Below are 13,060 nucleotides of genomic sequence, written 5' to 3' on the forward strand. Positions count from 1 at the left end.
TGACAAATGGAGATATAAGGACTAGTATGAGTCCAAATAATTTAGACCTGAAAATGCTATATATAGGACTTTAAACTAACATAATCTCTTTTACTATTATCAGAACTTACATGTTTACAACTGATGACTCGTTAGTATTCTTACTCAAGTGGTTTGAGAGATTTCCTCAATATAAAGGAAGGGATTTCTATATAACCGGCGAAAGTTATGCAGGTAATGAAAAGTTTAACTGGTAGTTTTATTCTAAAACAGTAAGTCTTGGCACACAAGTAAGCTAAGTAACTGTATTTGATTTTACCCCGGGGTAATTTAACTAATTAATCAATCATAAAATCATGAAAAGATGTTGGTAGAACAAAGATCAAAGTGTCTTATAGACTGGAATCCTTTTTGTCAAGTCAAGGTGACCTAGCTGTCATAATGAAGCGGACTTTATTTTGGAAAAGAATAGCACACTTATTTTGGTAATAGAGAGTGGTTTAAGGCATATCACAATTGCTTTTGTGATGGCAGGACTCCAAATGGCATAGTCTCGCATAGTCTCTCTAGCGTGGAGACTTGATCCCTTAATGTCTTCAGATGGAAAACAGAAAACCACACCACAGCACTAGGGTGTCATTTTCATTAGAAACATAGAGTCGTTGCGTTATCAATATCTGACCATTTTTTACCCCCAATTGAATCATTAAGTAAATAGAAAGGAAACGTTTAACTAACATGATTGATTATTTTTCTTTACTATCAAAGACCATTAATACTGAGTAGTTGAGAATGCTCCCAGTGACCCACGTCAGCCCCCTTTTTTTCTCTCAAACTGACACATCAGATTTTATCTAAAAAAATGAATTCTACGCCTTTTTTTTGGCGATTTCAATTGTTCGTAGCCCAAAATATATAAAAACCCAAAATAGATAAGTAGATAAAAACCTCTTTCTTAAATCTTATCTCCATTCTTAAATCTTATCTCCTCTCTTCAAACTTCTCTCTTATTCTTCTCCCTGCAGTAATTAGATGTGTATCAGAAAAGAGTTTAGATTCTTACCAACCCAATCCGGTTCCACCAAACCCTTCGAATCAGACCCAGCAGGTGAGATTATTTTTTTATTTAGTTTTCAAATGCATGTTGACCGTTTGATTGTTTTTTTTCGGTTTCATTAATTTATGATAATGTAGTTTCTTTCAGGTGTTTTTTTTTTTGGTAATTGTTTCTTTCAGGTGTTGAAGATATTGAAGGGAGTGAATTCTTTTATTCCTCAGGTTTGTGCTATGTGTCAACTTGTATATGATAACAGTATATGGTCCAATTGGTTAGTAATATGTTTTGTTGTTATATCTTTTTGCATTAGAAATCGAAAGCAATGAGAGTGGGCTAAGTACGACTAGTAGATGCTTTCAGATTACACGTAATGGTTTTCTTCTTATGCTATTCTGTTATCTTAATCGGTCTGTAAGAGTTTATGGAAAAATACGCAGCAGTACAGAATGATAATCCTGAATTGCGATGAGAATGTGTTACAGGGTGGTTTTATCAATGTTTTGTTCCCTGTTTCCATGTTTCATATATTCGTTTGTTTTGTTCGACAGGACGATGAGGTGGATGAATCGACAACTCTTCCAGGTTTGACAATATGCTCATCGAGTTTTTATTACCTTTTGGTCTTCTCTCTTTTATTACTCTTAAGCAGTAAGATCTGATACTTGATAAACTTTTGGCGCAGTTCAAATGGCTTTAATATTTTCGCACACGCAAAAATATCCAGATGAACCGCCTCTTTTGAATCTTAAAAGGTGGGTATTGTCTTCCTTTTGGATGTCACCATGCAAATATTTTATCAACTGGTTCATTGCCCACTTATCTTTTTTAATCTTGAAGATAGTTGCTATATGGGATTCTACCCTCAGTTGATTAAGAAAACTACATGTTGCTTTCCCACCTCTTTCACTTGGTTTACAACAAGGTTAATAAATTTGTTTTTATTGGAAGTGGTTGCGTTTATGATTCAATTTGTTTACTTAGTTTTCAATTTTAGAGATAAGCTGAAAATTATGCACTTGACCTTTCTGCACAGCATTCTCATGCGGTCACCAACTCCTGTTTTGTCCTGTCTTATTGATGGAATACAATTTTCAGGTATTATGCACCAGCGCTGGGATTTTTGATGTTTGCAGTTGGTGTTAATTCAAGTGAAAAAGATTTCATTGAAGCATTCAACAGACCAGGAGTTATTCTTGCTGGATATGTTGGGCAGGATTGTTGTCCTAAAATTTATATGATGTAGTGACTTTTGGTGTATTTGAATGCAGATTTCGGTGTCTGTACTCCAAGCTATGCCACTATGAGAGGCTTCTCTCCAATCACTATGCCTGTGAAACAAGCCGTCTACATCTGTGGGCATGTTGGAAGGAAAATGTCTAGCTATACCTATGATGCTGTGTCGCAGTTACCATCTAAATCTCACAGATTCTCTGTTCGTACAGGGGAATGATGCTATTAGAATTTTCTGTGAAATGATGGAGCACAGAGTTCCGCCAAACGTGATAACTACAGAATGGCAATGCATTCATGGTACAGTTTGCCAAATCCATGTTGAAGATGGGAGCAATAGAAGTACTCACTGGAAATGCAGGGGAAATAAGGAACAAATTCTGAATTTGAACATTTGAAAAGAGGAGAGAGGACCAAATATTGAAGTAGTCAACTGGTTCATTGCCCACTTTTCTTTTTTAATCTTGAAGATAGTTGCTATATGGGATTCTACCCTCAGTTGATTAAGAAAACTACATGTTGCTTTCCCACCTCTTTCACTTAGTTTACAACAAGGTTAATAAATTTGTTTTTATTGGAAGTGGTTGCGTTTATGATTCAATTTGTTTACTTAGTTTTCAATTTTAGAGATAAGCTGAAAATTATGCACTTGACCTTTCTGCACAGCATTCTCATGCGGTCACCAACTCCTGTTTTGTCCTGTCTTATTGATGGAATACAATTTTCAGGTATTATGCACCAGCGCTGGGATTTTTGATGTTTGCAGTTGGTGTTAATTCAAGTGAAAAAGATTTCATTGAAGCATTCAACCGACCAGGAGTTATTCTTGCTGGATATGTTGGGCAGGATTGTTGTCCTAAAATTTATATGATGTAGTGACTTTTGGTGTATCTGAATGCAGATTTCGGTGTCTGTACTCCAAGCTATGCCACTATGAGAGGCTTCTCTCCAATCACTATGCCTGTGAAACAAGCCGTCTACATCTGTGGGCATGTTGGAAGGAAAATGTCTAGCTATACCTATGATGCTGTGTCGCAGTTACCATCTAAATCTCACAGATTCTCTGTTCGTACAGGGGAATGATGCTATTAGAATTTTCCGTGAAATGATGGAGCACAGAGTTCCGCCAAACGTGATAACTACAGAATGGCAATGCATTCATGGTACAGTTTGCCAAATCCATGTTGAAGATGGGAGCAATAGAAGTACTCACTGGAAATGCAGGGGAAATAAGGAACAAATTCTGAATTTGAACATTTGAAAAGAGGAGAGAGGACCAAATATTGAAGTAGAAGCTAGCCATGTTCCTGTGTATCACTGGATGGGGTTTCAAAATTTTCTACTTTAGATCGGTGGACACTGTGATAAAGAAATGACAAAACATTGAAATGGTGGCTATGAGAATCTGATAATTCAATATTATCTTAAATTCTTAATTGTTAACTATGATATTTTTTTCTCAAGTGCAGTGAACATAAGCTGTTCTATTCACCTTTTAAGGATTAAATTTGGAATTTGGTCTAACGTGTCCCTTGACAATGAGCTCATAGATGTTTTGATATTTGGAAATATAAATTGCTTTTGTCATGTTACTACCTACTTGATATCAAATTGCGGGTTAAGTTCTTAATTCGACATTCAAAATAAAAACAACCTTTTTCTACTGACAAAATGTGACATTAAAGGATTTAAATCCGCGTGTTGAAATTCACTATGGTATCCCATCCACTTTGCATCAATTCTTGCTTTTGATCATTTTCAGTGACTCTTGGCTATTGGGACCTTTGTTTTTTTTTTTTTTTTTTTTAAATATTGTGTGTATGAAATGTTTTACTTATTAGGCTATTACTAACTATTATTAAGTTAAGTATGCATATCCATAAAATATATGACATATCCGTCATCTTCTTCTGTGTGCATTGAGTCGACTCTCTTGCATCCATGACCCACTTAAGACCGCCGGTCGGTTCTGTTTATACGTTTAAATTTTAAACTTGGATATTACATGTTTGTTCATTTGATGCTTTTGCTTCTTTACATTTCTTAGTTTCAATATGTTACAAGATTTCATGGTTTTATGTAATGATAGATGATGCAAAAGGATCAGATATCATGTTGGAAGCAGTAGTGCAGTACTAGAAGCAGAGGTAGCACAAAATGCGAAATAGTTTCTTGCGAGTCTTCTTAATTAGTTATTATTTTCCTGCATATCTTTAAGCCTCTTCGTTGTTGAATTGGTCATAGTCTCATTGAAAATGTGGATCGATCCACCGTGAATCGAGGTGTAAGGATTTGTTCCCGATCAAGAAACATTGGATTTGTATTATAATTTTCGGATTCTCCGAATCGCCGATTGCCATAATCGGGTAAACATTCTAAAGGTAGAATCATGGACCGTAAGGAAACCATTTCAATTATTTATGTTTGTCCACTTTAAACTATATTATTTTCATTTTTCGGCCCGGACATAGACATGGCCGACTCATATTGTTTGCAAGATAAGGAACAAATTCTTTTGATACCTTAACCTTAGGTTCATCAAAGCTGCTGCTCCCTTAGAGAGGGTGTTTTACAAGGTTTTGTGTAGCGCTCTAACAAGAAAATTATCTGTAAAAGAAAATTGAAAGTAAGGATGGTATATGTCACAGATTGCTCTAAGGCATTTGTTATCTCACTTCATATTACGTGTACGACATCATTTTTTGCCTTTGATTTTAGGTCAAGCTTAACTCTTCTCTTATGGGTTTGTTTGGCCTTTCACTTTGCATTGGTTGTAAGAGCTAGACCCTATACCAAAGTTTCTGATGTGAGGAAGTATGGTGCTGTGGGCAATTGTAAAATAGACTGCAGCAAGGTTAGTAGTTTTTTACTCTATTTCTTTTACTTTTTCGTTTCATTGAGTGCTGGAAGCCTAGAACCCAAGTAGGCACTCACCCCTGTTTGGGTAAGGCCCAAGATTTTTGCCCTACAAGTTAGGGGAAATACTATAAGACCTTCAAGGATTATACCTACAAAATCGCATTTTGTGTGTTCTGTGTTATATATTAGGCCTTTGTAAACTGATTATGCCATATACTACTCATGGTGGGTATGTTTACGTATATAGCCAACTAGGTTTTGCAGCTTACTACTACAAGGCTTGGTTAATATTGATGAAGGGACTATTACTCTCATAGGTATCATTGCATAGTGGTTGGTAATATTTTATTTTGATCCATGATTATTGTAAATAGTAATTATAGAATACCGTGTTTAACAGTGTAATGGTTTTGTCAATTATTAATCCTTATGAGGCTGTTGCTTATCTCTTTAAAAAAAATAGAAAAACATAAACTCTTCAAACAAAGTATGCAATTAATCATTAGCTATCAATATACATATATTATTTATTCAAGTGGACTTTAGGCTTTTGAGTCATTAGCTATTTATGTAGTAAGTCCGGCCATAGGCCGGGCCAAATGGCTAGTTCCATTAAATATTGGCATATTTTGTTTTGTCATAGGCCCAAGCCATTATGAGGTATCAGTCGTCTACAGGGTAAAAACCAATCAATCTCAAGGGCTACATGGTATGTACTCAGTTCCCTTTTATTCGTATCTCTTGATTATGCACCATGGGAACATTCAAACAGTTGAAAGAAGAAACATATGTAATGCAGGTGGGAAATGCTCTAACCGATAATTTCAATGACCAATTGGGGCGTTCAGAATTTTTGTGGTCCACTGGTTTGATTTCTGATCAAACCTACAAGCTTCACAACATTTTCAGTAGCCATGCTTCTTTTGTGCACAACCTAGAGAATTGTAGTAAGATTTTTGATGTAATTACTCTTGAGCTTGGGAACATTGATATATATAGCATCTATACTCTTGCCTGCACTAGCAATGTCAGTGATTCGGATAAACCCCCGAAAAGGCGATATGTAAGTAGTTCTTCCTGAGATCGAGTTCTAATTCATACCGTAATATGTTTAACTCACAACTAAGATCACTTATATATTCCCAGAAAAACATAATATACAGGTAGGTGGTAGCCAACAAAAACAACAAATGATGGAAGTATGACCAATTTCATTCTAGCATCTAAATTGATTTTTATGTCTATATATATCTAGCAACATGACATGTGGCCGGTGTGCATTTTTGTTCTTTCAGTGTGTATGCTTGTGTGTCTCCATGTTGTCTTTTTTTTTTTTTTATTGGTAAGCTTGCTTTAAATGAGATCAGTAACTTTTAGATGTTGGAGGGGTTCGAGCCCTAGATCTCTGGTATCATCACCCAAAGGTTTTACTGACTTTGCTAGTCGGCACCTGCCATTTATATATCTTTTATGTTTGATAGGTATTTTGAGGTTGTATATATATGAAGCTTTAGTCTGAAGTTTTTCCACCAGACATTTCAAATTTAGGTCTGATTTCATATGTTCTTTCCTCTGCCTATTAGCTAAAGGGTTATTTGTGTACTTGTGGGAGATATACGGATCAGATATATCCTACAGTGGTGTGCGTTATTTGGGGCTTAACCAACATGATTCTCTGTCATAGTTGATTGTATCTCTTTCATTTAGTAGTTATTAACTTATTGTGCTAACACATTGTTCGTGAATTTTTTTAATACTGTGTAGAAGTCGTTATATGATTATATTTTTAGTTTACTTATTAAACAAACTAACACATTCTTTTTCATATTGTTTTTTAGGTTATAAGTGAGATAACACAGTAACTCAATTAAGTTTGTTTGAGATGGATCGGTTTATTAGCAATTTGTTGGATGGATTATGTAAATTGCATTGTTGTTGGATTATGAGACTTGATTTTGAATCAAGTGCTTGAGTTATTTAATTTTTTCTCCATGAATAAATCATGTAATATGAACAAGTTCTTGGAATGATGTATGTTGGTAATGAAAGTATGATTCGGTTTCCGTAATGACTCCAGGTGTCTGAATGTATGAATGTATTTTTTTTATAGGAATTTCAAATTTACAGGAATTTTTGGAATTTTTAGATTTACAGGAAAATAAAAAAGTTATGATGGCTTCCAAAGAACTGTCGTGTTACATACCAATTCTTAACAGTTTTTAGTCTTAATTTCTTGACTTTTTTGTTTCTTAGGGTAACGCTTAAATAAAAACAGTCATAAACGAAAGTTTAGTTCTTGACGCTTTTTCTAATAAACTATGACGGTTAAGTAAAACATGTCATGCAAAAGGATCCAGAACTTCTCAGGGTAACGCTTTTTCTTGACGTTTATAAATGAATTTTTGTCATATTAAGTTCGAGCTTTGATGTCAGCTTTTCCAGAACCATCATAAACTTTATGACGCTTTTTGTTAACTTTTACGACGGGCTTTATAATGACGGTTGGTTTTTAAATGAAAAAATGTCATTAAACCTGTTTCATGATGGCTTTTAGCCGTCATCACAAGTCTTTTTTTTAGTAGTGAGAAGTGATCTATACATATTGTGTAGGAAAGCAAAGTTGTTGATTATCTAACTAGACATGCAATCTTATCAATGACTATGTTATAGCTTTTTATAAAGAGACAATGTATTTGCTCTGTTTGTTAAACGCTTTGTTGAATATGGTCCGGGTAGGAGATGAAGCACCTTAAACCGAATGTGTCAAGAATTTTATGTTGTAATTAATGTAATAAGTATTACTATTGTAATACCTACTTTCTTCCCAATGCCCATGAAGAGCAAATTAACTTAGAAAAAAAAAATAGCTTCTATTTTACTCTTTATGACATCAATGCGGAAATTTCATAGCCATTCGTGCCGAAGGCACGGGTAATACCTAGTACATAAATACTACAGGTAGAAATATGGTCTAAAAAAGTAAGTACAAGTCCTCCACAAAAATGTATTATCTGTACCAAATAAAATTGTTTACAATCAAAATCAGAAGACGTCTAGCTATTGGTGCTTCTTAAATGGACACGTACAAAGCGGCCAACAATAAGTCTTCCTAATAGCACTAAAATTATCTACTAGACCTCACCAGATAATGCACAACAAATAGTGCAACAATTCCAGTATGATTTCATCTAATGCAGCAGCCTCCTAATTTAACCATTTAAACACAAGTAGAAATAGCCCTACAGAAAGTCCGATGCAAATACAATACTATCCATGTCCTCAAGCTGAATGCATATACAACTTATTAAAGTAGGAAAAATAATTAAAGCAAGCAATAGTAAGAGTTTTTTTTATCTTCATTATGGAGAAAAATAAAATAAGAAGTTCCCAGTGAGGATTTATCATCATCTCCTCAACTAGAACCAAAATCAGTGCAATCACCAACTGCTAAGTTTTTCCTTATAAGTGTTATTACAATTATTAACATTAGCAAGCAATCACCAACATGTAGAGCAATCCTAGGATGAAATACCGATTCAAGAAGCTTACATCAAGTTGTGCCTATTGAACTTCATAGTGAAGAGGTCCAAAGTGAACCAACAGGGATAACATTGACAACAGACAAACTCAACAACATATCCATGCACTATTATATAAAAACATAGCAATCAACTCTTGCATATATTGCCAAATACTAGTAATCAGGTCTCCCATTTTCCAGGATATATTATATAATTTATCAAGTACCCCAGCCCCCTTTTACACTTAACATGTACTTAAAATTTAGGACGCTGAAAATAAGAAAATGAGAAGCTAGAAATGGATCAGTAACAGTTTGCTTTTAATTTGATGTCCCTCAAAACAGAAAAGATAAACTCTTGTATCCTTCTACCTCTTTTACACAGTACGTCTTATAGATTTCAAGTTGAGAACAACATATATACATAGATTTATCCAGAATTATTAATACGTTCAACTAAAGCCCCAAAGTTTTGGAAATCTATGAACAAAAAGCTAAGAATTTCAATGTGCAAAATTACAAGTAACAAAAATAAATAGAAGAACAAAGAATTTCAATGAGAGTTTCAGTCTCGAAGTACCTTATAGCCAAACAACGATCCTGAAACGGTGCAACCCCCTCTGTTTAAGTGTCCTTCCATCTCGATCTTTTGAGAAAAAGTCAGATTTTTTTGAGAAAATAGCTATGGGTATAACGTGATTTTGAAAGAAATAATTGAGTTCACATAAACCCAAAGATTATCATAGAATCAATATTTAACAGAGAAAAGAAAAAAAATTGAATTGCGTAATCGAAATCACCGGCGTGAAATTTTAGGGGGTTGAAGTAAAATAAAAAGACCTAGAACTAACTTGGAATAGAGTGATATTGGTGTAGTGATATTGGAAGTGTTTGTGGAAGGGTTGGAACTGTTTTCTGTTGAAAGGAAGGGGGAGACCGAACGTGGGCTTTGTTCCAAGTTGTTCTAGTTAGTGGGCTGAAATATTTGGATCCAAGACAGTCACATAAAAGTCGGGGAATATGTAACTGTTTTGGGGGAATGGACACAAATAAAAAGCCACACATGTACCTTCTTTCCTATAAAAAAAACCATTTGAACCCTTTAGAAAATGACCATCACAAAAAACATTTTAAAAGTCATAAAAACTATTTTCTACCATTTGAAACCGTTTCGAAAACAACAGTCACAAATAACCTTTTACAACATTCACAAAAACCTTTTTTTGTACTAGTGAGTGCAATTTATTATGTTAGTATAGTTAATCTAAACTATGTGCCTGGTCATGGTCAGAGTACGTTAAAATTTCTAGCTAGCATACAAAGAAATTACTCAGCTCCTCTCTATTTGGGTGTCTAGTGGTTGTCAAAAGGATCTTATACTTCAAATGATAGAATATTACATGATGTCAGTGGTTGATAAACAATCTTCAACCATGGGATCAAAGAAATGGTTAAAGTCATTCTAAACCATCCAAATAACTGGGCACTTGGCATAATGATCATGAAACAAAAATTGTAGTATGTATCCCATGTTTAGTAATTCTACTAAACAACTAATATGTGAGTTGCATACAAAAGGTCACCCATTAATGACACAATTTATACAATCCAGATTTCAAGTACATCCTTAGGTTCTCAAAGAGACCCAAGCGGAGATTGTATTGAAGTGGTACATGTGAAACTCAAAAAGAAATTTAGTTCGCACTACTCCTGTGTCAAATAGGTGGTAGTGCCGAATAGACACAGTTGTTAGAAAATTAAAAAGCTATTCATGTCGGGCAGTCAAACCTATAAGTATAATCAGTTGGCAAACAAAACATATGACAGGAAGAAAATAGAATATATACGTGATGAGAATGAACATTCAATAACCTTGATAGTCTGCTTGCTGGTATTGAAATGGGTATAAAGCGATCAGTGCACACTTCTTCTTGAGTAGGTTCAGAAGCATCTTCTCCTCAACTTAATTCTTCGTGTAATTGATTGAGTAGTAACGCCTGTTCAACCTATAAATCAATTACTTGCAGATGATGTGATCAACAAAAAAAAAAAACAGGTTAAGGTTCATTCACAACTAAGTTCATTAGCAATTAACAACACATTACGTTTACAGTCTACTCAATTTCCATCATAACAAAGAAAATACATAATTATGTGAACTTTGAAATAAAATATAATGAAACCGGCCAAGATGAATGACGACGTTATTTACACCTTCCACATAGTGCGTCACATATGAAACCTTCATAAATATTCATAACGGTGCATGAACATAGATCGGAAGAGATATGAATCCGAAGACATAATGCAAAATTCATAACCAACTCAAAACAATGATTATAGAAGCACAGGCTAAAACTGCAAAGAATAAACTGAAGTGAATATAAAATTTTAGCCATAATGTATGTATGCCCATTATCCTTTCAAGTGTGTAGTTGGGTTCATGTAACTTGAAGTGTCAATTTTTTTGCAAATAGCAACGTTAAACTTAAAACGGAAGAAAGAGAATGTTCATTGAAGTAGATAACATACTGCAGTGTGTACTGTGTAGTACAATAAGATGGCACATACAACCACAACAAATTAAACCGCACCAGCTAAGGTAAACTAAGAATGGGATACTTTTGACAGTAATAAGACCGGGAAATCCGATCGCAGTAAAAGACTGACAATAATTAAATTCGTAAATCCAAACTTGTTTCTTGAAAACAAAATGGCAACCGTTTTGTAACCTACCAATTCAAAGAGTGGTTAACCTTTTGCCACAATTAAACAAAGAAAATTGTATTATGAAGAAGTTCAGTTACCTTTTCCACAATTAAACTCTTTGAGAATGAGGGAGCATGTAGTGTTTCTTAAATATAGTGTTTTGGAGGAAGAGAGACGAAGAGAACCTGGATCATTGTTTATTCACGAAGATTGGATCTGAAACGGTGCCTCTGTTGCTCGAGTTTTAACTTTTAAGAGCTTGGAAATATGTAACTACGTCTTTACCCTTGCAATTTGTACTACTCGAAAATTTAGGAGGTGAAACTTTTGGGTACCCTTGGGATTAAAACTGGTAATACGGGGCCTAATTGAGGAAATCAGGTTTTCGCATTATATATAAGATAAAATTAATATTAGAACTCCCACAACGGTATTTTTCGAGCTCTTTTAAAATTCCATGTCATGAACTCCTATTAAAACGAGAATTCATCTCCTATTGAAAAAATAAATTATACCACTTCTAATTAAAACGGGAATCATTCTCCTATTATCACGGGGAATCCCTTTATTGAAAAAGAAAAATCTAGAATTTCTAATTAAAACGAGAATCTCTTTCCTATTAAAAACGGGATCCATCCACCAATTAAAAAATGGATTTTTAAAACTTAAATAAAACAATTTGTTGAGAAATAAAAATGGATTTTTAAAACATAAATAAAACAATTTGTTGAGAAATAAAAATGGGTTTTTAAGACTTGATTAAAACAATTTCTTAGGAAATTAAAACGGGTTAGCGACGAAAACAGGAATCACGATTTATTAGAAAATTTATATATGTATGGTTATGATTGTTGAGCAAGTTTTTAAAAGAGCCAGTGTGTATGCACGGGTCTATTTTATAGTTTTAATATAAAGCTCTCACCCATGTATTTTTCGAGCTCTATTAAAATGGAAATTCTAGCACTTTTATCTAGCAAAAAATAAAATAAAATAAACATTATCGAGCCCCTTCTTTTTGCACTAGTTTTACATACATCCACTAGTGTTGCGTATTTAGTCTGCTTGTCATTTAGAGTTACAGGCATGGTACTTAGATGATTGGATTGTGACATAGAACATGTTGCAATAGCATTACACATTATCCGAGAAGTAGGGCCATCATTAGGGCTCGTCCTTAATGAAAACAAGACATAGAACTTTTGGCCATTAGTGGACCCACGACGCTCTAATCCCGTTTTTTCCCATTAGTAAATCTTGGCAGCAGCTTAGGGTCAAATTACTTGGTGGAGTAGTCAGTATGGACATATCTTTTATCTTTGGTCTTATTGGTAAGTGTGTTGAGAAAAGTCTTAAGCTGCTGAATACACTAGCGTAGCTGAAAGACCCCCAGTGTGAATTGACACTCTTACGAGCATGTGAGGGTTACCTAAATTGATATTTGCTCGACGTATTTGTCCACTTGTTCACTTTAGGAAAGCAGCGACTATGTTTGACTATGGTATCCGGTCTGCTGTTCAGGGCATTGTTGTTTCTGATGGAACTGGTTTCGATGATCTTCAGCGGCGTTTGTCGACCCTTCCACTCCGTTTTGGTGGTCTTGGTATATGTTATGCAGAAGATGTCATCACATTTTCCTTTGTAGCCTCACAGATTCAGACCGAGGCGCTCCAAAACCACATTTTTAGATATCGTAAACACACACGCCT

The 13,060-nt window shown here is 34.6% G+C and overlaps 1 protein-coding gene and 2 long non-coding RNA genes across 14 annotated transcripts in view; 2 read left to right on the forward strand and 1 right to left on the reverse strand.

Moving 5' to 3' along the window:
- The window catches only part of LOC147477633 (uncharacterized), a 34,279-nt gene extending 22,676 nt beyond the window's left edge, over nt 1-11,603 (reverse strand). Inside the window, exons 1-3 of one of the 3 annotated variants that reach the window (XR_015209598.1) lie at nt 11,453-11,603; nt 10,518-10,651; nt 9,226-9,291 (exon numbers count right to left, since the gene is read on the reverse strand). This is a non-coding gene — a long non-coding RNA (uncharacterized LOC147477633). Of the gene's footprint in view, nt 1-9,225; nt 9,723-10,517; nt 10,666-11,452 lie in introns of all 3 variants that reach the window. The other 2 variants (XR_015209596.1, XR_015209597.1) reach the window with 2 other exon arrangements.
- LOC147477636 (putative sodium/metabolite cotransporter BASS5, chloroplastic) lies at nt 14-3,853 on the forward strand. Of its 10 annotated transcripts, none has more exons than XR_015209593.1 (8): nt 15-1,087; nt 1,184-1,257; nt 1,347-1,403; nt 1,585-1,618; nt 1,719-1,788; nt 1,874-1,958; nt 2,132-2,821; nt 2,995-3,853. XR_015209593.1 is itself a non-coding variant. In XM_086585005.1 (7 exons), exons 1-5 carry the CDS (start codon nt 1,012-1,014, stop codon nt 1,875-1,877), a joined length of 258 nt encoding a protein of 85 aa, XP_086441131.1. In that variant the 5' UTR covers nt 14-1,011; the 3' UTR covers nt 1,878-1,958; nt 2,132-2,821; nt 2,995-3,853. The 10 variants fall into 10 exon arrangements, 4 of the variants coding, with proteins under 4 accessions (XP_086441131.1, XP_086441132.1, XP_086441129.1 ...); XR_015209595.1 differs by having other exon boundaries at nt 1,216-1,257; XM_086585005.1 differs by lacking the exon at nt 1,347-1,403 and having other exon boundaries at nt 14-1,087.
- On the forward strand, nt 4,056-7,471 carry LOC147477637 (uncharacterized). The gene is made up of 2 exons (XR_015209599.1): nt 4,056-5,834; nt 5,925-7,471. It is a non-coding gene; the product is annotated as an uncharacterized LOC147477637 (long non-coding RNA).
- Nucleotides 11,604-13,060: the final 1,457 nt, after the last annotated feature.

This window comes from Coptis chinensis, chromosome 9 (genome assembly GCF_015680905.1).
Source record: "Coptis chinensis isolate HL-2020 chromosome 9, ASM1568090v1, whole genome shotgun sequence".
NCBI lineage: Eukaryota > Viridiplantae > Streptophyta > Magnoliopsida > Ranunculales > Ranunculaceae > Coptis > Coptis chinensis.

Excerpts from the sequence above, each read along its gene's own strand:
- LOC147477636 (XM_086585003.1), top strand. The coding sequence starts at position 1,012 with ATGTGTATCAGAAAAGAGTTTAGATTCTTACCAACCCAATCCGGTTCC. Across the intron at positions 1,619-1,718 it reads TGAATCGACAACTCTTCCAG|TTCAAATGGCTTTAATATTT; the intron begins GTTTGACAATAT and ends CTTTTGGCGCAG. Across the intron at positions 1,789-2,131 it reads CCTCTTTTGAATCTTAAAAG|GTATTATGCACCAGCGCTGG; the intron begins GTGGGTATTGTC and ends TACAATTTTCAG.